This window comes from Camponotus floridanus, unplaced genomic scaffold (assembly GCF_003227725.1).
Source record: "Camponotus floridanus strain SB8 unplaced genomic scaffold, Cflo_v7.5 scaffold109, whole genome shotgun sequence".
Taxonomy (NCBI): Eukaryota; Metazoa; Arthropoda; class Insecta; order Hymenoptera; family Formicidae; genus Camponotus; species Camponotus floridanus.
In genome coordinates this window covers 214,966-238,206 of record NW_020229225.1, presented here as the reverse complement: position 1 = coordinate 238,206, position 23,241 = coordinate 214,966, and the positions used below count along the sequence as shown (strand labels likewise).

Genomic DNA, 23,241 nt, shown 5'->3' with positions numbered 1-23,241 from the left:
AATTAAGGTTTAGCCAAGTACAGCTTCCTACGCGGTTTCGATTCGACTCGAAATTTCCTATACACTCCAATCGTAAGCCATCGATGAGTTTCTGGCGAACGCCCGATGACAGTAAACACGATTTAGAAATCAAATACCCAGTCGCCACACACACTTTAGTAGTGGGCTAAGTTGATCGATAAAACAAACACGCGTAATATCGATATCGCCTGATGTACGAGATCCCTTGGAAAACACACGAATTTCCATATTAAATATAATCCTATAAGAAATAAAATCTAACATTATTCGCTTAAGCTCTTGACATTAAAACATTTCATTGTAATCAATTTGAGAAAAGTATTACAATTTTCTTTATTCTTTAAAATATTATTAATTTTCTTTGAATTATCAAAATACGCTACTTCGCTTATTCATGAAAAGAATTCGATTACACTGTAAAAAATTTTTGTGTAAATTTACAACTATTACAGTGGATAATATTGAGACCAACTATTAAAGGTGTATATTTATATATATTAGTAAATTTACATTTCATAGATAAAATTATTATCTTAAATGGTAAGTAAGCATCTTGTATTGATAAATGTACATGAAGAAGTAGATTTCTAGAAATGTTTATGTAATAATACATTTTGTATATGTATTTATACAATTTCACATATTAAATTTAATTTAAAATTGCATACATAATTAGTGTAACAATTACGCTATTTATAACGAAAATATATAAATTTATATACAAAAATTAGTTATTTTACTCTTTATTGTGTAAATATTCGTTTATTAAGTGTAAGTATTCGTGTAATTTTTAATTTTATATAAATGTTACAAAAAATTGTACATTTACATAAAATCCAAAAATTATACTTTTAACCTTGTGTAACATTTCTCATCAAATATAAACGAATATTTACACAATAAAGAGAGAGTAAAAAAACTAATTTTTGTAAAAGTACATGAATTTGTATATTTCCGTTATAAATAGCGTAATTGTTACACTTGATTATATGTGTAATTTTACATACTTTTTTTACAGCGTAGAATATATCATCGAAATGGATAAATATTGTTCTCTCTCGAAAAGAGTATATAAATAAATATTATTCTTGTTACGCGTCTTGAGATTAATTACGTCAACTCTCGATGCTGATTGGAAATTTTTGATGGCACTCGCGATGGTGCTCGATAATCACCGGAAGAGAGCTTGCGCAAGTTTCGAGGCAAACGCCACACAAATGCCTCTCGACTAGAATTGAATTCAAACTGGGTTACGCGTCATACATATGAATGAGTCCGGGCCTCTTTTTGAACGTCGAAGTCCACGTTTTGCTTGCGATTCATAGATTAAGTAAAACACGTCTCCTTCCCCCGCATCGCTTTCGCGATGCATCTCTACTTCGTCGTGGCGGACGTACGCTTCGTCCAATAAATCTGGTCCGCGTTGCTATGATTCTCCGCGAATTTCGCACAAGAACGATAAATCCGGACGACGTATTCGGAAAGTCGGTCGATTCCAATACCGAATTATACGCTCCCTCATCCCCTGTAGCGACTAAGCAGCTGCATCGCTGTATAAACTGACGTGCATTACCAATTCAATTGTTACAAAGTATTATGCCTCAGAGTTGCTTAAGTATCTTTCATTTTTTACGAGATATGGAAAATGCGATTGATCGCGCGTTCAAAGCTTTATAAAACCTTAATGGATCCTATACGAAATACAATGCGAGTGAAACTACTAAAAGATTCTTTTGTGCTTCAAATTTTCAGTAAAATACGACATTAATCTCTTATCCTTTTTAAGCGTATGTTTCCAAAGTTTCTGATTTATCGAGACGTGATTATAAATTTATAATGTGATTACGGTAATCAATTACGGATAACTGATCTCTGATATCTGCAAGAGACAGAATGACGAATGACGCGATTGGGCGCGCGAGAAGATTATACGACTTAACAGTAAACTAACTCTTTGATACGTCTCGGTAACTATGAATCGGTGAAAAGTCATTGTGAATAATCCAAGCTATCTAATCGCTCCCGCGAGACTCGAGCAAAAAGACACGTAAAATACGGCTAACGTGAATTATGACTGGACCAATTTTTCCCTCGCTTTTACCCGTGAGTTATATCTAATCCTTGGCGATGTATTCGTCCGTATCACATCCTGTTTCCAACATATACATATACATATTATATATTCGCTCAAGATATGTACGCAGCATCAAACGGGATATAAGATATTTCTTATTATATTATATTATATTATATTATATTTTTTATTATATTATATTATATTATATTATATTATATTATATTATATTATATTATATTATATTACATTATATTATATTTCTTATTATATTATATTATATTATATTATATTATATTATATTATATTATATTATATTATATTTCTTATTATATTATATTATATTATATTATATTATATTATATTATATTATATTTTTAAAACAAAAGTCTTCTCGAGAAAAATCGTATAAAACCCGAGACACATGATTTTGTTAATTTTTTATTCTCTCTGATGGAAAAAACCGAAAACCAAAATGTAAAATCGATCCAAATTTATCGGAAATTAATATCGCGCTCCAAAATTCCATTTATCTCGCGTAGAGTTTGGAGTCTGGAGCTGATCGAAGGCGCCCGCACTTTCTTCAATGACATTGTCGTCGAGAGATCCGGTGTCCGAGTGCACTTCCGGCGTGATACCGCCCGCAGTTTACCCGAGGAAAGGCGTGACGCTTCGTGGTGTGTCAATAAAATATTGACATTCTATATATTCCACCATTCATTCATTTAGCGGGGCCGAGAAAAGGCGTAGTATCCGTTTTCGTGTTGACGTAGGCGTCGTCCCTGCGTTTCTCGTTGCGTAATCCTCCCTCGTCCTTTAGTAGCTCGCCATTAGCGAGACTTTATCGCGCGAGAGACTTTATCTGAGAGACCTATACCGCGTCGTTGGATTTAAGTATACACCCGTAAATTGCCGTAAATTAATCCCATGACTCGGTAACGTGTCGTGACCTGGCTTCGTTTTGCCGTCTTCGAATTGTCGGACGACAAAAAGCGCAAGCCAAATTCGTCCCTCCTAATTAAAGACGCGGGAGCCGCGTCTATTCGAAACTTTCTCCATGTTTTTCTTTCCGTAAAAATTTCAGGAGAAGAATAATCTCGCGAATAATAACGTTGGGATTCTTAAAAATTATAAAATTTCCTTTTAGAAAAGATTTTGTATCCTCTCGACGCGCAGAAAATAAGATCTTTCTCATCGCTATATTTTTATAGTTATATCTTATAGTTATAATATTTTTATTATAATATATTTTTATTATAATATTTATATTATAATATATCTCTCGCATTCTATACGTCTTATCATGTCAGAAATAATTTTAGAGAACATCGCACGATGATGGTCTTGTAAGTAAATAAAAGGAACGTATTGGCAACAAAGAGAGATGTAACATCGCTTTTCTTTTACAGATACGACGGATTCGTGTCACTCACCGTTTTGTTCCCCAAATTTTTGACACGGCAATTGAGGTACGTCGTCTTTCCCAGGAGCGCGGTCACGTTCTTCGAGGCTGATTTGTCGAAGTACGGCCCCGTCGTCCGTGCGTTCTCCTCCAGAGCGTTCTGGTTGTACGTGTCGCCGCTCTTGCCGCTACCGCCTTGCGGCATATTGTGGCAGTGCACTTCTGAAACACGAGCAATCCGGAATAAGAAACGCTGTGCAAATGCGGCAATTTCGATGCTAAGTATTTGGGGAGGGAAGGGGAGAGGTATTCCGCACCCTCGTCCATCGTTCTCGCACGTTGAATATCGACGAATTCACGATACACGACGCCGAGATTTTCCAGCGAATAAAGCGAAAGTTTTTAAAATTATTACTTTTTCGCATAAACAAACAGGAATTTAAAAAATGACGACATTTCGCGAATTTCACACTGAAAAAAATCTGGTTGCATTAATTAGAATTCTGGTAGATTCAACCAGTTCTGTTGGAAAATGGACGAACCAGAATTCTTGTAGAAATTAGCAGATGAATCTGATTAATTTCTTCCTGTTAAATTTACCAAATTTTCTGGTTAATAAAAAGTCGTCTAAAATTTTTTTCATCTAATTTCAAAAGTCTGTTTAATATTCTGAATTCTAACAAGATTATTGAATAAATTCAATCCAGATTATTGAATAAATTATTTTAAATTCAGTTTGTTAGAAATTAAACTGATAAACAGTGATGCAAGAAGAGAATGCAGCTCAAACACACACAATCAGAGAGCTAGCGTCCTCTTTCTGGCACTACTAAAAATATACTATGGATTTAATGTTAATACTAGTTCTTTATATACATTTTATGGCAAATGTTGAATACGAGTTAAGTTAAGAAGCAAGCAAAGAAATTAATGTAACAAAAAATTTAATAGATCCAACCAGAAAATACTAACCAAATCCTTATAGTAAAATTTATTAAACGTTCTAATTATAAAAAATTGAATCTTATCATGATAACTAGAAATTCTTGTTTGATTTAACCAAAATGCCTTCAATCATATACGTCTTGTTGGAACAATTAAACGATTTTTCTGCAAGCTCTCTTTGCATCATGTATTTTATTATTCAAAAGCACTACTTTCCGAGCAAAAATAATCAAAGGGTAGGTGAGTTCAAATCGACAATAGAAACGGAGATATATATATAATATTTATTCGTTCGTGCAACACGCAATATGTAACTTTAAATATCACAAGAATAATCCTGTATAATTATTATGATTATAATTGTAGTGATAACAGTAATAATAACTATAATCCTAATATTATAATATTATCATTACATTATGAATATTCGTATCGTATTATACTAAACTGTTGATGTGTGCGAAAATGAGATCCGCAACGCGTAATAGTTTCCCGTTTAAATAATAAGTGTTCACGAATATACACCTGGTAAACGAAAAAAATCCGCAAAGTCCGCGGGATTTTAATTAAACGCGCGTTGATAAATAAAATTTGGCCGACGCAAAATCCATTTACGGGCTTGGATGCCCGTAAATTATTCTACGATGGATCGCGGAAAGAAAGAGCGCTTACGAAGGCTAAAATCGCAATTAGCAAAAGACGTAACGAGCGCGCTTGTTGCCGTTTACAGAGGTAGCCGAGTCATTCATTAACCGCCCTGCTCCTTGTCGCTTGACATTTAACGGTAACTCTCACATCAACAATACCGCGTTTTTCCCCGTTTCTCTCTGCACGTCTCTCGTACACATAAACTAGGAAAATAAGAAAATTCCTTTGTCGTTCCTCGTACCGAGAAGACGTTTTCATTGTAATGCCGCAATGATGGCGCGCGACTTGTAGCAGCACAAAGGAGAATGACGCACAAATCGCAATAATGCGCTTCTTCTCGCAAACAGGACTGATTTGCCTCATCCAATTAAATTTGCCCGAATGCATCACTATACGTCACGATGCGTCACTAAGATGATAAATAAACCGAGTCACTAAGACGATAAATGAGCAGAATAACGATATTCTTCGATAACGAAGTTCTTCTTTTTTGAGAGAAAACAAAAAAACAAAAAACAAGATACGTTTTTAGAGACTCGTTGAATATGAAGTACAATTATTTTTTTATTATTCTTCATTATTGTCTTATTATTTTACAATTTGCTCTTTTTTATAAGCAAGAAGATTTTACGTAATTTTACGTAAGAAAATTTTTATGCTACTAATTTAATAATTCCAGAGCGAAAGCTGACGTATATATTAAACTTTCATTTTTATATTTTTTAGTATCGTTAATTAAGCGGATGTTAAAACGTATTACTTCGAGAAAAAGGAAGAAAGATGTAGGAAATCGATCGCGACAAAAATGCCGCAAATATTTATACTCATCTCGAGATAAATCGAGTTAAGTGTTCCAACCGCGAATAAGCTTTAGCGATAAACTTTTCAAAAGCGAGAAGAAAGTATCATTGTCGCGGGCACACCTCGGGGAGTTGCGAGAATTAATAATTGTTTATCGGTCCGCGACGACTTCTGGAATCGATGACGGGGAAATAATTTTTCCGCAAAGTACACAGATACCTCGTTTAATTTATTATTGCGCGAGAATCGCGCGCAATCAACGGGAATCGACCGCACCGTTCAATAAAGTGTCCGAATTATTGCGGTGGTTATCGAGGTAGCAACGCGCGAATATTCCGCACGGATGAGAGAGAAAGAGAGAGAGAGAGGATTTTTGAGATTAAAAACGTAATTCGCAATTACCTTGCTCGTTCATGCGCGCGCAAGGATGAGCCCGGGTCTCGCCTCCTCTCATCGCTCCGAATTCGCGACAGGCAGCCCGTGCTCGCTCGTCTCGAGATAAAACCGAGTCGCTTAGAAAGCAGCTAACGAATTATATCATTATCAGCTTTTGTACGGATCCGGGAGTTTATTCGTCCCGGCTGGAATACACGTTCGAGGACGCCCGGTATAATTGGCCGTCGTCGACGGGCCATCCACCGCGTCGAATCGGGACGGCTCGTTTCCTCGGCTCGGGCCTCGTTGCTATCATACGCTAGTTACGCTCCATTGCCGGCAACTCGGCGAGTATATAATCGAATCTCGCCGTTCTTGATTAGGCTGTGATTACGCGCGACGAAGGCGAGGCTCGCGGCTGACGTGGCAAATATTGAATCTCGAGCGACGTAGCCGAGAAGCGAATAATCCGGCCCTCTCGTTTTCTCTTCTCAGCGATACTGCTTCCCGGGGGATGGTTGTCCCTTAGGGGCGCGACTCTCGGAAGAACTTTATCCGCGACTTATATCGCGAATTCTTCGTTCCCCCCCCCCCTCCTTCCTCCCCGGTCGCCTCGCAATCAGCCCTGGTCGTCGGACAATATATTCATATCGCTTCCATTCCCGGAACGAAGGGACAAAATGAACGGAAAATGGAACTTTCCACGAGCTATAATCAATTATACACGTTGTAGTCGGTGAACGACTGCGGGAATGTCAAATCCCGGGCGGGAAGTTATCCGGGAGTTTAATCGCGGCGTTTCCTTCGTACCAATGCTCGCTTGTAACTGTCATAATAATGATAAAATGGCAAGCAAGAGATTTCGTTGTACCGCTCTTTGGCAAGCTGCGAAATGCAATCTTCAATAGTTAACGAAATTACGAAACGTTCGCCCGTATTTTTGCTCCGATATTAACGAACGCGTCTTTCGCCCAAATTTTCTCCCATTTTCGTTTTATTCAAAAATTGTAAACTTCCACTTATCGCGTTATGTCTTACGTACATAAGGTGAATGCGTTCCCTCGCGATACGCAAGGTGTATAACGGATAAAAGTTCGTTCGCGCAGCGTAAGGTCCCGTAGCAAGTTTCTTTATTAAATTTGGCGAAAAACCGCGAACAATTTCGACGAGTCTGTTTTATTCGGACGACAAGAAATTCGAGCTCCCACGGAGGAACGTTCGGGATGGCCGAAGTTTGGAACGAACGAGTTACAAGAGTCCATCCGTGTTCGTACAATGAGCTCGAGCTAATTTAATTATGAGTTAACGCCATTGACCACCCCTCCAAGTCCTCGCAATCTGCCCGATTTCCTCAATTTCCTTTCCTTTTGTCCCTTCGTACGTTTGTGAGGGCCGGCATTTCGGCCTTTAACTCGATTCAAAAGGAATGCGAATTCAATTTAACGAGATGCGATAGCTCGTATCATTTCAATACGCATCAATCTAATTTTCCCGCATGTTTGAATCCCATGTTCCAATCGCAATTTAAATCCGATACATTCTAATGCACTTTTACATCTGTTTGATGAAAATAAATTATTTTTCGTACAAGGAATTAAGGATGTTTTGTATGTACAATCCCAGCAAAAAGTAGCTGAAAATCAATATTAATGAATATCCACTTTTGGTGTATTTTGAGAAATTATGTGGAATATTATAATTTGAATAAATTAACTAACTTGACGGCTCAGGTCTAAAATATATAAATTTAACTAAATAATTAGGCAATATCGAGCCAACGTAGATGTAAGGCGTGAAGTAATAAAAAATGAGATGGTCGCGTAATGTCGAACTGTTTGACTTGTATATATATTAACAGTGACTTCTTAATTTCCTTTTATACATTGTATTTATACTGTTTTTATTCCTTTTTTACAGTATTTCACTGACGAAGGCTCGAAAGGAGTCCGAAACGTATGATCATCAATAAAGTGTGGATTGTGGAAGTAGTTTTTTATTACTTCACGCCTTACATTTGCGTTGGCTTAATATTGCCTAATTATTTAGTTAAATTTATATATTATAATTTGATCTTAGCTACAGTGCAGAGATGTATTTTTCAATATTTATTGCGTTTTTACTGAAATATTCTGAATTTTGTTAATCGAAATGATTAACTTTTGTCAGAGAATTTCGCCTTGTGACAGATACATGGCTAACTTCATTGAATTATATTTAATATCTTTTTAACCAGTTAGTACTTGTATAATATTATTTGACCAAATATTTTCTCTATATCTAAACTTTTGCAAATTTTAAACAAATTCTGAATATTATTTCCATGTGTTTTTGTCATTTGAATCGACGTGGTTATACGTTTCCCATAAGAACACATGTTAATTCGGTGCAAATTAAAATCCTTATAACTTGTGAACGCTTTAGTGAATCGATTTAAAAATTGTATTGAAGATTCTAAACATATGTAAAGACATTCTGTACAATTTTAATTAAATTCTCAATATTTTGAAAATAGGTACGAAACATCCTTATTATATTAATTAACGGATGATGAAAAGAGATGCATCAAATATCATCTTATTCGATTATTCTGCGGATTTTGTGTAAATAAAAGAGCGAAAAAATATGATATGGACCGTAAGAGATCATCAGCGAAAAAATATGATAGTTCGTGTGTTTGCCGTTCGCTCTCGCTTCTTTGTTCCTGGTCTACGATTTCCGTCCGCGGAGACTCGGTCGCGTCGTCGGCAGAAATGAGGATTTATCGCGGCGATCCGGCTACAGGAGCAAATCGTGGAGAACAAGCGTGAATCCGCGCGACGCTTCCTTTTGCGCCGGTAACGCGAGGGAATCGGGGAGCAAGGGAGGAAGGGATTTAATCGCGATACTTGTTACGCGTTTATCTCACTCGACGGTCCATTAAATCCCGGATAGTATCGGGTTATGGCTGATGAGCCGCGGAATGCGCGCATCAGCGATTCCCCGGCGGATTTCGAATTATACGCAACGGAGTCGAAGCTTTCGAGGTGATTGTCTACCGGGTGGCCGCGTTCCTCCGCGCACCCACGAGTGATTCCGCGAATGGTTTCGCAAAGGAGATAGTATATAGTACAGGTATATAGGTAGATTGGCGAATGTACATACGCGGGGTCGTGGGTTCAGTGGGTCGCGTCCTTGCGGTTAGATCTCCTCCTAAATTTCGAAATTTTACGGCCGGCGCGTCGAAGCCACATCGTAAAATATCCGCGACGATGGGAAGGTCGGGAGGATAAAAAGGGAGACGCTGAGACCGGGCGAGAAGAGGAGAAATAGAGTCGCGTAGAGAGTTATCTTTCAATCTACTTTTACCGAAACTCTTTACCCGGGACGAGGTCGAAAGCGCGGGCAGAGCGCTGTTTCTCCTGTTTTAAAATTCAGATTCGCAACTTTTGCTCACTGAAAAAAATTGTTTGATTGTACCAACAAGACGTATATGATTGGAGGCATTTTGGTTAAATCAAACAAGAATTTCTAGTTATCATGATAAGACTCGATTTTTTATAAGTAGAACGTTTAATAGATTTTACTATAAGGATTTGGTTAGTATTGTCTGGTTGAATCTATCAAATTTCTTGTTACATTAATTTCTTTGCTTGCTTCTTAACTTAACTCGTATTCAATATTTGCCATGAAATGTATATAAAGAACTAGTATTAACATTAAATCCAAAGTATATTTTTTTTCTCTTACGAACAGTAGTGCCAGAAAGAGGACGCTAGCTCTCTGATTGTGCATGTTTGAGCTGCATCCTCTTCTTGCATCACTGTTTATCAGTTTAATTTCTAACAAATTGAATTTAAAATAATTTATTCAATAATCTGGATTGAATTTATTCAATAATCGTGTTGGAATTCAGAATATTAAACAGACTTTTGAGATTAGATGGAAAAAATTTTAGACGACTTGGTGCTAGTGAGTTTAGTATTATTAACCAGAAAATTTGGTAAATCTAACAGGAAGAAATTAATCAGATTCATCTGGTAATTCTTACAACAATGTTAGTTCGTTCATTTTCCAACAGACGTACTGGTTGAATCTAGAATCCAGAATTCTAATTAATGCAACCAGATTTTTTTCTCAGTCCTTAAATGCGTCATAGATAGACTTGGCCGACATACATGTCCGCCCCTTCGTCTTCTCCAGTATTCCGCGTAAAAATGTTTTGACGGCCCATTCCTGCATTTTTAAACCTGAGGCAACATATTTACATTTGTATAATTCTCTGTTTGAAAAAAAATAGCGCGCTAATCGAGAATAGTAAAATTAACGAAGCGCGAAAATGTAACGCGAGCAAGAAACTTGGTTCGATATCGGTACAGACGGCGAAAGCTTGCGCGAAAGCTTACATCTATCGTAAATTTCCTCCGTCTCGTGACTAAATTGGTCCGGCATTAGCAGTCTCGCGTTGCAATTCCGATGGCTGCCTCGCCGATCGAGATTACATGGACAAAGTTTGCCCATTATTGACCGAGTACACTAAGGCCTGGCGTTGGCGGCTGATCGCAAGAAATCGCACGCGTGCGACCTGCGCTAATGATTGGCCTCAGAAGTGAAATAATTGTCGAGGGAAGAGGGAGGAGACGCAAAGATTCTCCGAATGAGATAGCGGTGTGTGTAAGCTCGAACGTCAATGTATTACGGTCGTATGTGCCATGGCAAACGATTTTATATTGCGCGACTTAATGGAAAATAAATGTCGTCGGAACGGTCGTTACTTTAGATCAAACGTTGCGGGAATTACGCGGAGAAATAGAGTGATGTAACAAATAACGCTCAACGAGATACATTTAACGAGAAACATTGCGTTTTATATTTTTATCGTGTCGTACATAATATATTTGTAGCATAAACACTTCAAGTCTTACATTAAATTAATTGTTGTGAAAGCGACGTAATCGCCTAATTTTCAGCAATTAAAATAATTAATGTAATGTACAGTTTTTTAAACAATTTGCGTTAAAAATGATATCTACAAAAAATGATAATGATTTTAAAAATATTACTTTATGCGCATATTTTTATTTCGATGAGATTTTTCTAAAAAAATCGAAAAAAATTCCTTATTCTCATCTTAATAGTTGAATTATAAATTTGACATAAATAAGAGAAAAGACTCCGTGATTTTCTATATTTTCTCGATAATATTGGTTTTTATATTTCATTTCTACTCAATCTAGATCAGTGAAAAATACCTTCAGTATATTTACGCTGTTTAATATATCTAGTTCCAGACTTTTTAAAGACTTTGGAATTTACTTCCATTATTTATATCGCATTTTCTTTTTTCGCAAAATAAAATAATCGATCGGAGACTATACAGTAGAGTGTCTAGTGAAAACCGAGAGCTACGAGTCGCGAGAGAATCAAGTCGGAAAGTTTATGATCGCTCCACGTGTCCGAGCGCGAACTCCCCCGCACAAGGATTTCGGCCGAGGGGCAAGGCTGGAACAGGGATGAAAATGTCCTGGCCACGGTGCGGGGGGGGGGGGGGTTGAAGCCGTCGGCAACGGTGTTTCGTCGATAAATAAGCTTGACCGTGGGGTGTCATATTTCTTTGTCGCGCGCCAACGCGCTATCTCGCGGAGCACGGCGCGGATATTATTTACGACCCCACCCGGGGGAGAGATTTATTACGGAATTGATTTCCCGCACGGCCGATCGGATTAATTTTCACTTTCGAGGCGCGCGCGGGTCTCCCGTCGATTGTCCGCGAATTTATTTCGCGCCAAACAAACCGCGAAACTCACCCCGACTCTTTCGCGAGACTCGGCGAGACCAAGTTCTCCAAGTTCAGACATAAGCTTTGGCTTAGAGAGAATCGATTCATCGTCATTAAACGCGGTTGCTTGTCCGTCATTTTCACCGAAAGCTCTTTCTTGATTTATTTTGGTTGTGACAACATGAGAGATAATAATAGTCGCGTGCTAAGTGGACGAGATGATATAATATATATCAAGTGTATAGGTGGTAGATCGAAAGAAATAAAATTGATGAGAAATTAAATTTTCATTAATTATTCAATTTATTATCAGTGCTCAATTATTGCAATTATTCGATATTTTGCTCTTATCCTCGATTTAATATCCATCTTGATACTTTGAATATCAATTAAATTATTCTTTTTTTTTTCAAACTTTAATATATAAAATTTTGCCAAAAAACTATACATTTTACTCTTTCAAATTCTTCAGTAAAAAACGTTGTTTATTACTGAAGAGATTATGCTCATAAAAATCTTTTGGAATCGACAAATAAATTGAAGTTGTAGGAGCAAAATTGCGACTCGGATATCCATCTTTGCTTTTATAAGGGATTTTCATAAATGATGATAATGTTTGCTATTGTCGAAGGCGATGATGATGTCGAGGTGACAGATCATGTTTAACAAAGACAAAAGGTACCTGTGAACGTGTCATTAAATCCTCATTCAATAGCCTGTTTCTCCCCGGGATAACACAAGAAAGCGCTCATTTTTTTGAGAGCTCATTAGTCTAACGAGCGCTTAAGTCACGCTATATTAGACTCAAGAAGCTCTCGTTATCGTTATCCGTCGCCGTCACAAGTCACACCGATGAACATCACCATCGGAGCAAGAAGCATGACACTGCATCAGATACTCGCCTCGAGAAGGCTACTTCCCTCGAAGCTGCAATCGCATGCTAAGATACTCCGTTCTTCATCAAAACGCATCTTAGTTGCTCCAATTACAGTTGACTCGTAGACGCTAAAAAGCTCGATTGCGGTGCAGCTTCGGCACGATTATCCATCTCTGGATAGATCGCGACAGTCTCATGCGGGACGATAATCTCTTCAACAAAGAAAACGGATAACGACGCTTGGATATACATGTCAGCGACTCGACGCTTATCCCGCAAACGTTTCATCGTTCCTCGCGTAAATACCAGGCCGCCTCGTTCATCTTGTCGAGAGACGACGTTGCGTTGAGTCGTCGTCGCGTCGTCGAGAGCGAGGAAGCGCTCAAGAAAGACGGCAGCCGAGAAAGAGAGAGAGCGAGAGAGAGGGAGAAAGAGCGCGAATGAGATACGAGGCAGTCGGTTGAATGAAATTTGCAATGGAAATTTAATCTGACTCGATTCGTCCCGCATAGCCGGCAGTCTTCTCCTTAACGCCAGTCATTGTTATGTTTTGCGGAATTTTCGACAGGGAATTGTGCGCCCTGGGAAAAGAACGCGGCAATATCGCGCCTCTCTTTCTCTCTCGTAACCAACTCCCCGTAATTATATATTCCGTCGAGAGATGACGGGTTCCAACTCTCTGAATAGCTCGCGCGATGAATTGTCGTCGTTTAGCGAAAGACGTTGAAATTTTATCAAAGGATATTAAACGCGTGACGTAACGAATTCACTTTACGGTGTTCATCTATATAAATTTCTTTTATTTCAGTACACCGCAGATGAGATAATTTTATTTATAACAACCGGTCTATTTATCGCGAGACTTCTTATGCGTATACATGCAAATAAATTGAGCCAATTTAAGTCATTTAATTGATATATAAGGATTCATAGAAATAGTAATTGTCTAATAGTCGATATATCAGTAGATGTTGATAACTGAGACGAACGACAAAAAACGTGCGAAAATAAATGTCTAGCAGTTAGAAATGAAAACAACCGTAGACTTTAATTCATCATAAATCAAAAACTTTAAACTGATTATTAATATCGCAATAGACACTAGTGCGCTTCAGCGGGAGAAAAGAGTAGAGGAAGCATAAAATTTTTCGTTTATAAATCTTTCACAGAAGTAGTATTTATGAATTGTACAAAATTCACATACGAGGACGGTAGATAAACTTGAGCCAATTTAAATCGTTTAATTGATATATAAGGACTCGTAGAAATTGTCGACTAATAGTCGACATATCATTAACGAGTTACTAGTAACCGAAACGAACGTTATCATAGACTCTACGTTAAAAAAAAATGTGCGAAAATAAATGTCTAGCAGTTAGAAATGAAAACAACCGTAGACTTTAATTCATCATAAATCAAAAACTTTAACCTGATTATTAATATCGCAATAGACACTAGTGTGCTTCAGCGGAAGCAAGAATGGAGGAAGCGTAGAATTTTTCGTTTATAAATCTTTCACGGAAGCAGTATTTATGAATTGTGAAATTCACATACGAGAACGGTAGATAAACTTAACACAATTTAAGTCGGTTAATTGATATGTAAGAACTCGTATTAGACATTGTCGACTAATAGTCGACATATCAGTAACGAGTTACTGATAACCGCGATTAACGTTATCGTAGATACTCTACGTTACAAAAAACGTGTGAAAATAAATGTCTATCAGTCAGAAATGAAAACAACCGTATACTTTAATTCATCATAAATCAAAAACTTTAAACTAATTATTAATATCGCAATAGACATTAGTGCGCTTCAGCGGAAGCAAGAATGGAGGAAGCGTAGAATTTTTCGTTTATAAATTTTTCACAGAGCAGTATTTGTGAATTGTACGAAATTCACATACGAGAACGATAGATAGACTTGAGCCAATTTAAGCCTTTTAATTGATATATAAAGACTCGTAGAAATTGTCGACTAATAGTCGACATATCAGTAACGAGTTACTGATAACCGCGACTAATGTTATCGTAGATACTCTACATTACAAAAAACGTGCGAAAATAAATGTCTAGCAGTTAGCAATGAAAACAACCGTTTAATTCACCATAAATCAAAAACTTTAAACTGATTATTAATATCGCAATAGACACTAGTGCGCTTCAGCGGAAGCAAGAATAGAGGAAGCGTAGAATTTTTCGTTTATAAATCTTTCGCGGAAGCAGTATTTATGAATTGTGAAATTCACATACGAGAACGGTAGATAAACTTAACACAATTTAAGTCGTTTAATTGATATGTAAGAACTCGTATTAGACATTGTCGACTAATAGTCGACATATCAGTAACGAGTTACTAGTAACCGAGACGAACGTTATCATAGATACTCTACGTTACAAAAAACGTGCGAAAATAAATGTCTAGCAGTTAAAAGTGAAAACAACCGTATACTTTAATTCACCATAAATCAAAAACTTTAAACTGATTATTAATGTCGCAATAGACACTAGTGCGCTTTAGCGGAAGCAAGAATGGAGGAAGCGTAGAATTTTTCGTTTATAAATCTTTCGCGGAAGCAGTATTTATGAATTGTACGAAATTCACATACGAGGACGGTAGATAACCAGCCGGCGCTGGTATTAAAATTTAAAAAGAGCTACGTAACGCTGAAAGTTTCCACCAGCACCGGTCCAAAGTTCCTTCTCGTTAAAACCATCGCGCAATGCGCTATTTAGATAGCCATGGCTCGAGTCGCCTCCCTCGCCGTTTACCGTGCAAGCCACTTAAATGCAACGTCACCGGCGATTATGCAAAGTCCCTTTACCTGGGAAAATCGCGAGAGACGTTTTCCCGTCATCCGAGCGGTGCCTAACACTCACGTCAGCCGTGCGGGAATGTACCGAGCTTGATCGTCGGTTTGGAATGGACCTCGCAGCTTTCGAGGGCACGAAGCGTTTTCGGGACGTGAGGCTTTAATGCGCTTTTAACGCCCGGCGCAATAAATTTCCGGCCAAAAATGCATTATCGAGAGAAAATTTTGATACGCCTCGCCGCGTAGATTCAAAAGCCGCACATCGTCATCGCATGATCACGCTCGAAGCATTTCTACCTCGCTTTGCGCTTACATTGTTAAGCATTTAGGGATTCGACAAAACTCCATTATCTTAATCGGCAATTAATTTAAATCCCAAAAACTTTCCTGCGCAGCTAAATTTCTAATTATATAGGTATAAAATTCGTCGTTTCTAATTTTATCTTTATTTTCCCGTGTCAAATTACAAACATTGATAAGTTTATTCATTAATAAAATGATGTTAATTATCGCAACAATTTAGAATGTTTAAATTTTTATATGTACTCGCTATAATACCAGTTATAAATTCAAGTGAAATAGTGCAAACATGTTACATTTAAATTTTTATTACCTTAATTGGCAATTTATCAAATCATATCAAATTTATTCAATAATATTTGTAGTATTTTGTTTACAAATAAAATTATTACATATATCTTTGATACAAGGAAAGAAAGATTAGATTTACAACGTATGAATTACGTAATTAAAAATAACATTGCAGGCAATTCTACTTCAATTAAATTAATCATCGACTAAATTAATTAGAATTTGATTTAAAAGTAGCCTTTATATATTCTCAGTGCTAAATAAAATATCCATTCTATATAACTAGCGTTATTTATGCTATTAATTGTGGATTAATTAAAGAGTTCCATACGAAATGCAAATTAAATTATTTTGTAATTTTTTTATCGATCTCGCACACATTTTATAAATTTTTGTGGAAAAATATCAGTATTCAAATAACCAACATTAAATATTTAATCAAGAAGTTACTTAAAAACGTCAATAGTAATTACTTTTTAAATTTCTCTTTCGGAAGAAGCACATGGAATATTCCTTTCCAAGCGGAAAATGCGAATGCCATTTCCATCCGATAGCCGCATCCTCAACACTCGAGACGCACTTTACCTGACCGGAAAAACGTCAACTTCTTCCGAGTCTAGAAATTTCATTCGTTCCGCCGTGTGCATAAAACCTTCTTTTCCTGTGATCGAAGGTAAACACTTGTTATAAAAGACAATTAAAATGGCACATTACATTGTATAGAGTATAATTTTCCTTACACACATTTACATTAGAGATAGTCTAACTTTAAATTATTTTAAAATTACAAAATTATTTAGTATAAAAAATTTAGATACAATAATTATTATTATTTTTCATAGTAATGATGTTTTGTAAAAAGCTCATTTGTGTGTATGTGTGTATGATGTGTGTATTGCGTGCATATATGAATAATATTTAATATACTATATAGGCACACATTTCTGATGCACTAGACATTAGATTAACGGAAAGTTACTCATGTTTCTCTGATATAAAAATATCTTATGCTAGATGTACATATGTGCGTCTTTCACACCTTTATTCACGCGTTTACCACGCGTATCTTTGTATATCGACTTTATGTAACACTTATTTGACCTAGATAGAGTTTGATTCGATTACGTGACTCCCTCATTGTGGGTATTTTACTATAGTAGTACCGTAGCATGTAAATGGATTTGCTATTTGCATGCATTATCAAAACAATGGCACCCAAGAATTTTTGTGCACGCAATTCGCATTCGAAAATGCTCCCTTCGATTGTTTACCTTTCGGCTTTTTAGTTGTGCAATTAAGCGTAAATGATCCAGATATATAAAATACCGCGTGAGTAATCTAATATTATTTACAAATTATTTAAAACAGAATATGTGAATGATACTAACATGTATATTCTTTTAATCGATAAATATTTAACAAACGAAAACAATGATTAAAAAGATAAAATAGATTTAAAAATATATTTTTCATGTTTTTAATATCTTTGGATTATATATATATATATATATATATATATATATATATATATCTGTAACAATTTTAAAAAATAATGAAAAAAGATATAAATTTATGAGTAGATTCTTTAATCAAGATGAAGATAATTTCTTTTTTAGTGAAAAATCCAAGTACATAATAATTTTTAGATTATAAATGTGTGTGATTAAAAGAGGAAATCTTTTAAAAATCATATTATATGAAATCAAAACAATACACACATACATAACGTATTAAATTTTAATTACATTACATAATAACTAATTTTTCTCAAGTGTATTAAACAGCGTGATAAAATTAAAAATATAAAATTAAGAAATTTTTATACAATTTTTTACATAATTATAGGAGGTAATACTAAAAACAATAAACATGTATGTGAGGTAATATTAAAAATAATAAACTCAAAAACAACATATTTAATCATGAAATATTTTTAATATACGATCTTTTTACTATGTGCGTTCATGTTTTTTGTGCGTTATCTGATAAGATTGTTACGATTGTTATGATTGTTATATAAAAGTTGTTAGTATCTATATGTTTAAAGACTACATTTAAAAAGCGACAGATAGTCACACGTTACAAAGCATATAAAGTGTTCTACGACGAGAATTTTCAACGATGGATGGAAAAGGTCATTTCGCAGATTATCGAGAATATCGGATCAAATATGAACGAAGAACGGTACGAATCCAAGAGCAATAAGCTTTTTATATCCGATCTGTATTACACATATAAGGTGTACAAGCAAAGTGAAGGAACAAAGCGAGGAACTTTCTGTCATATTAAAAAGGCCTGCTTTGTTGAATGATTATAGGGAAGCCTGTTTGATTTTTGAATATTTATTCGGATATATATAAATTTAAAAAATATAAAAATATATAATAATCCATATCAATTAAAACTTATGATAATAACTATAAAATATTGACGAAATAATTTTGATCATTTCTGGCATTCCTTACTTATCACCTTATAATTGTTGTTTGCGATAACATTGATAATATATTAATATGTTTTCAATGTTCTATCGCTAATGTAATAGTATTACTGTATAATGAATAAATAAATTATATAAATAGAAAATAATAAACAAGTAAATATTAAACCTTTTAATGTAATAAGTTAAAAAATATATGACAAAAATTAAAAATAAATTTTCCAAAATTCTTGGTCGATGTGTAAAAGAATAAATCTTCAAAAATTTCTTTAGACTATTCTTTAGACGTTAAGACAGTAGTTAAAATTCTCGTTTTCATTACATTTAATCTCAAGTTAAAAATCAAAAAACCTATCTAGTCCTCCATTTAGATTGAGTCACTCAGTTTCCTTAGTCGTTTGTTAGTTTTCACACGATTCAATATTTCATCCACTTTCTTCCAGTTTTCTTTGGATGACCGTGTCTGATGGTATTGTTCTCGAAAGCATCTTTCGTGACCCCATTTCTTTTTACACTTATACGAACGCCAAAAACGGGAGAGCGGCTAAAGAAATGAACTCGGAATAAAGAATACATAAAAAAAGATCTTTTCATTTTCAAGTACTCTACGACTTTTCTAAATTCACTCAAAAACAAAGAAAAGCAATTTGATATAATACACGTAATCTGATTTATTGAAACAGGGGCAGTAATGCTTCTTGCAATTAAATAATAATTTGACCGTGCATTATTGCTTGAATATATTTTTTATAATTTGTAAAATTTATTTTCGTAACTGCACGTAATAATGAGTAATAATACGTCATATCAGGATAACGATCTAGATAAGATTAGAAAACGCTATTACAAAATATATCATGATATATGAAATCAGTTCTTAACAGAATGATTTAACGAATTTTACAAAGATAAGTGCCAACTTTATTTCATATTTAATCGTTGATTGATATGTTTATATGTATATATATATATATATATATATATATATATATATATATATATATATGTGCATACGCGTCTTGCGTACATGTGTGTGTCTAAATTCCCAGTATTATTTTATAACATATTCTTAATTATTATTTTCGTTATTTATAATAACAATTATTTATATTATATATAATTAAGTAATTATAAATCATTCTCTTATAACAAAGTTTAATTGCATTATAATACAATTATTTTAATTGTCTCATTCTTCGCAAATTGTATGTCGATGAGTAAAATATCCAATGCATATTACATAATTTAATTGTTAATTTCATATAGAAATACTCGCGCATTAATTTGTTATCATAAAAGGAAGACAAAATTACTCCGAATTCTTGAGAAATCATGTATTTCCTTTCTAAAAGTATAAAATATAAAAGTATAATATTCCTAATCGATCGATGAATGATTTTATTCAACATTATAATATCGATGTTTTTCATGCTGTAATTGATTTTTTCCTGTTCTGTAATATGTATTTGATAATTGATCAATTCCAATGTCCTAGATACACGGTCATCAGTCAATAGCAAACAGGTATTTCCGTGCATTGCATATCGTGTTGACAAATGACGTAGCATCATCGCGATGCAAATCTCCTACTCTTTTCGTATTCGTACATCTTTATAACGGAAGATGGCATGGCATTCTGCCTGGAGAATGTTACTACCGTCAGAACCACAGTCTCCATTCAGTAGTCAATTACGATAAACTCGCGCTAACCAGTATCGTATATTTGTATTTATAATCTAGAACGATAGAAAGTGTAGAGACAAAATGTCTGGTGAGGAAGATTTTCAAAGCTGGATCAAAGAAGTGATGCCAAAAGTTATCGAGAATCTTGGGTCGAACGTCGAGGAAGCTCGATACGAAGTATCCAAACCTAGCGATTTTATCATGTCCACGATGTATTACGTATGCGTGAAATTTAAAAACAAGAATGAAGGACAGAATGAGGAACTATCCTTGGTACTAAAGAGACCTATACAGGCAGAATTAATGAGGGAAATGTGTTACCTCGATTCTCAGTTCCACAACGAGATTTTGTTCTATCGGAACTACTTCAAACCCGACGAGAACTTTCCCAGATGCTTCTACACCGATGAGAAACCGCCCACCGATTCGGTGATCGCGTTAGAAAATATTATCAAACGGGGATACTGTCCTCCTCCGTCCACGTACGACGTTCCTTTGGAATATATTTTAGCGGCGATACGCGAGATAGGATGGTTCCACGCCAAAGGTTACATCATGAAGGAGCAGCAGAGCGACAAGTTCTTCGACATCGTACAGCAGCTTCAAGAAAATAGATATAGCACGCAATGGAACGAGTCGGAAAAGTTGTACATAAACTTTGCCGCGAACCGGGCAGTGGAATATCTCCGTGAACAAGGATACGATACGATTTTTTGCGACAAAATGGATGCCTTTCTTTCTAAAGCGTACGACACAGTGATGGTCAAAACGGCGGAGCCAAAGGAACCTTTAGCCGTATTGTGTCACGGCGATTTTACATTAAACAATATTCTTTTTAAGACGGAAGATGATGGACAGCTACGGCCGATGCTAATCGACTTCGCGCTTACGAGATATTCGACTCCGGTCGTTGATCTTTCCACTTTTCTCTATCTCTCTTGCTCGAATGAAATTAGAAAGGATAATTTTTTCGACATCATACGAGCCTATCACGACACACTAAAAAAATATTTGCTGGACGCTGGCGTACAAAACATGGACAAATATTCGTATGATGCTTTCCTGGATGATTTCAAAAGAGGCGCTCTCTTTGGTTTCATTATCGCGTCCTTCTTTTTAACAACATTGATGGGATGTGATAGCAAAGCAATGTTTGATAAAGTGATAACAGGGGAGATGTCTCAAATGGACTATCTAATACAAAACAAGCAATCCGGTGGAGAAAAAGTATCCAAAATATTAGCTGATATGTTGCTGCAATTAAAAGATTTGGGTTGTTTGAAACATATCCTATGATTGTTTGTTTTCTAATTATACATCTATATTAATTAATGATTGTGATAAATGCGAAAGATTTTTAAATAAGCAATTGCGTGTCAGGAACACACACTGAGAAAAATTGTTTGATTGTCAACAAAACGTATCTGATAGAAGGCATTTTGGTTAAACCAAGCAGAATTTCTAATTATCACGATAAGACTCGATTTTTTATAACTAGAACATTTAATAGAATTGACTACAAGGATTTGATTAGTATTTTCTAGTTGGATCTATAAAATTTCTTGTTATATTAACTAAACATGGACAAAATGATGCCATTTTTTTGTTTAGTATTATTACACAGTTTAGTATTATTACTCAGTAATTTGTAAAGAAATTCTGATTCGTCCATTTTCCAACAAACATACTGGTTGAATCTATCAGATTTCTAATTAATGTAACTAGATTTTTTCAATGTACACAACGCAAATATAAAAGGATTATAAATTACAAGCAGATATAGACTGTTAAAGGTCTATTTATACATATCCGTGACGTATGAGTGCCGTATCAGTGTCGAGTCAGTAACATCCGTAATATATCAGTGATGATTATTCACATACATCCGTATAGTTTGAACTCAGTGATTTTCAAGATGGCTCAGTTTTTTATATTTAGGATGCGATAAACCGTATAGCACGGGATATTGACGCACTAATTCAATAAGTTGTTCATCATTCATTTTTACAAGCCTAAAAATGTCTATATAAATATAGGTATAAGCTTATAAAGATGTTTCCATGTCAAGTAAATTACTTTTTTTAAATCAAGATGTGGATTTGAATGCAAATAAAATATTATATTAAGCATAATTTTACTGTAAAAATTTTATCGTAAAATTACACAATATAATATTTCACTTTCATCTAAATCCACGATTTGATCCAAGTGATCTGCTTGGCATCAAATACTCTATAAATAAATTTACTGACCGTCGTAATGTATCCGTGAAAAAGCAAAAATATCGTTTGCAATAAACACAATATTACTATGCGAACACTGAACTGAAATTAAACGATCTGAATACGATACTGCGTCGGACATGTGTAAACACGTCCATCTAAAAACAAAGGAACGACATTTATCATTGATACTGACGAAAAATCACGGAACTGAACGGATACGACACTGATACGTCACGGATATGTGTAAATAGATCTTAATACGGCATAATTTAGACAAATAATAATTTAGATGAAGAAATAATTTTCGAGTCACAATTATAAAAAAAATATTTATAGATTTTATAGATTTTATTATCAATTTTATAGATTTTATTATCAATTAATTTCATTAGATCGAAAAATTTCAAATAATTACTCCTACGTACTTGAACGTAATTTTTATCAGGTAGATAAAATGAATCGATTGAAAATTATCTGATATGGTTTGCAAAACAATTGTGCAAAACAATTGTGCAAAACAACTGTGCAAATATCGCGAAAACAATATGGATATGAGATTAAAACTAAAATCCACTTATATATATAAGAT

The 23,241-nt window shown here is 35.1% G+C and overlaps 2 protein-coding genes across 4 annotated transcripts in view; one reads left to right on the top strand and one right to left on the bottom strand.

The window, feature by feature from the left end:
• LOC105252143 (zwei Ig domain protein zig-8) overlaps positions 1-23,241 on the bottom strand; it is a 324,369-nt gene that overhangs the window by 129,762 nt on the left and 171,366 nt on the right. For all 3 annotated transcript variants that reach the window (XM_011259410.3, XM_011259409.3, XM_011259412.3), the window contains exon 3: positions 3,529-3,719. In XM_011259410.3, the coding sequence (XP_011257712.1) occupies positions 3,529-3,719 (191 nt within the window). The remainder of the gene's footprint in view (positions 1-3,528; positions 3,720-23,241) is intronic.
• Positions 20,381-22,166, top strand: LOC105252142. The gene has a single exon (XM_011259408.3). It carries the CDS (start codon positions 20,509-20,511, stop codon positions 21,721-21,723), a length of 1,215 nt encoding a protein of 404 aa, XP_011257710.1. The 5' UTR covers positions 20,381-20,508; the 3' UTR covers positions 21,724-22,166.

Coding starts and splice junctions, on each gene's coding strand:
- LOC105252142 (XM_011259408.3), top strand. CDS start 20,509: ATGTCTGGTGAGGAAGATTTTCAAAGCTGGATCAAAGAAGTGATGCCA.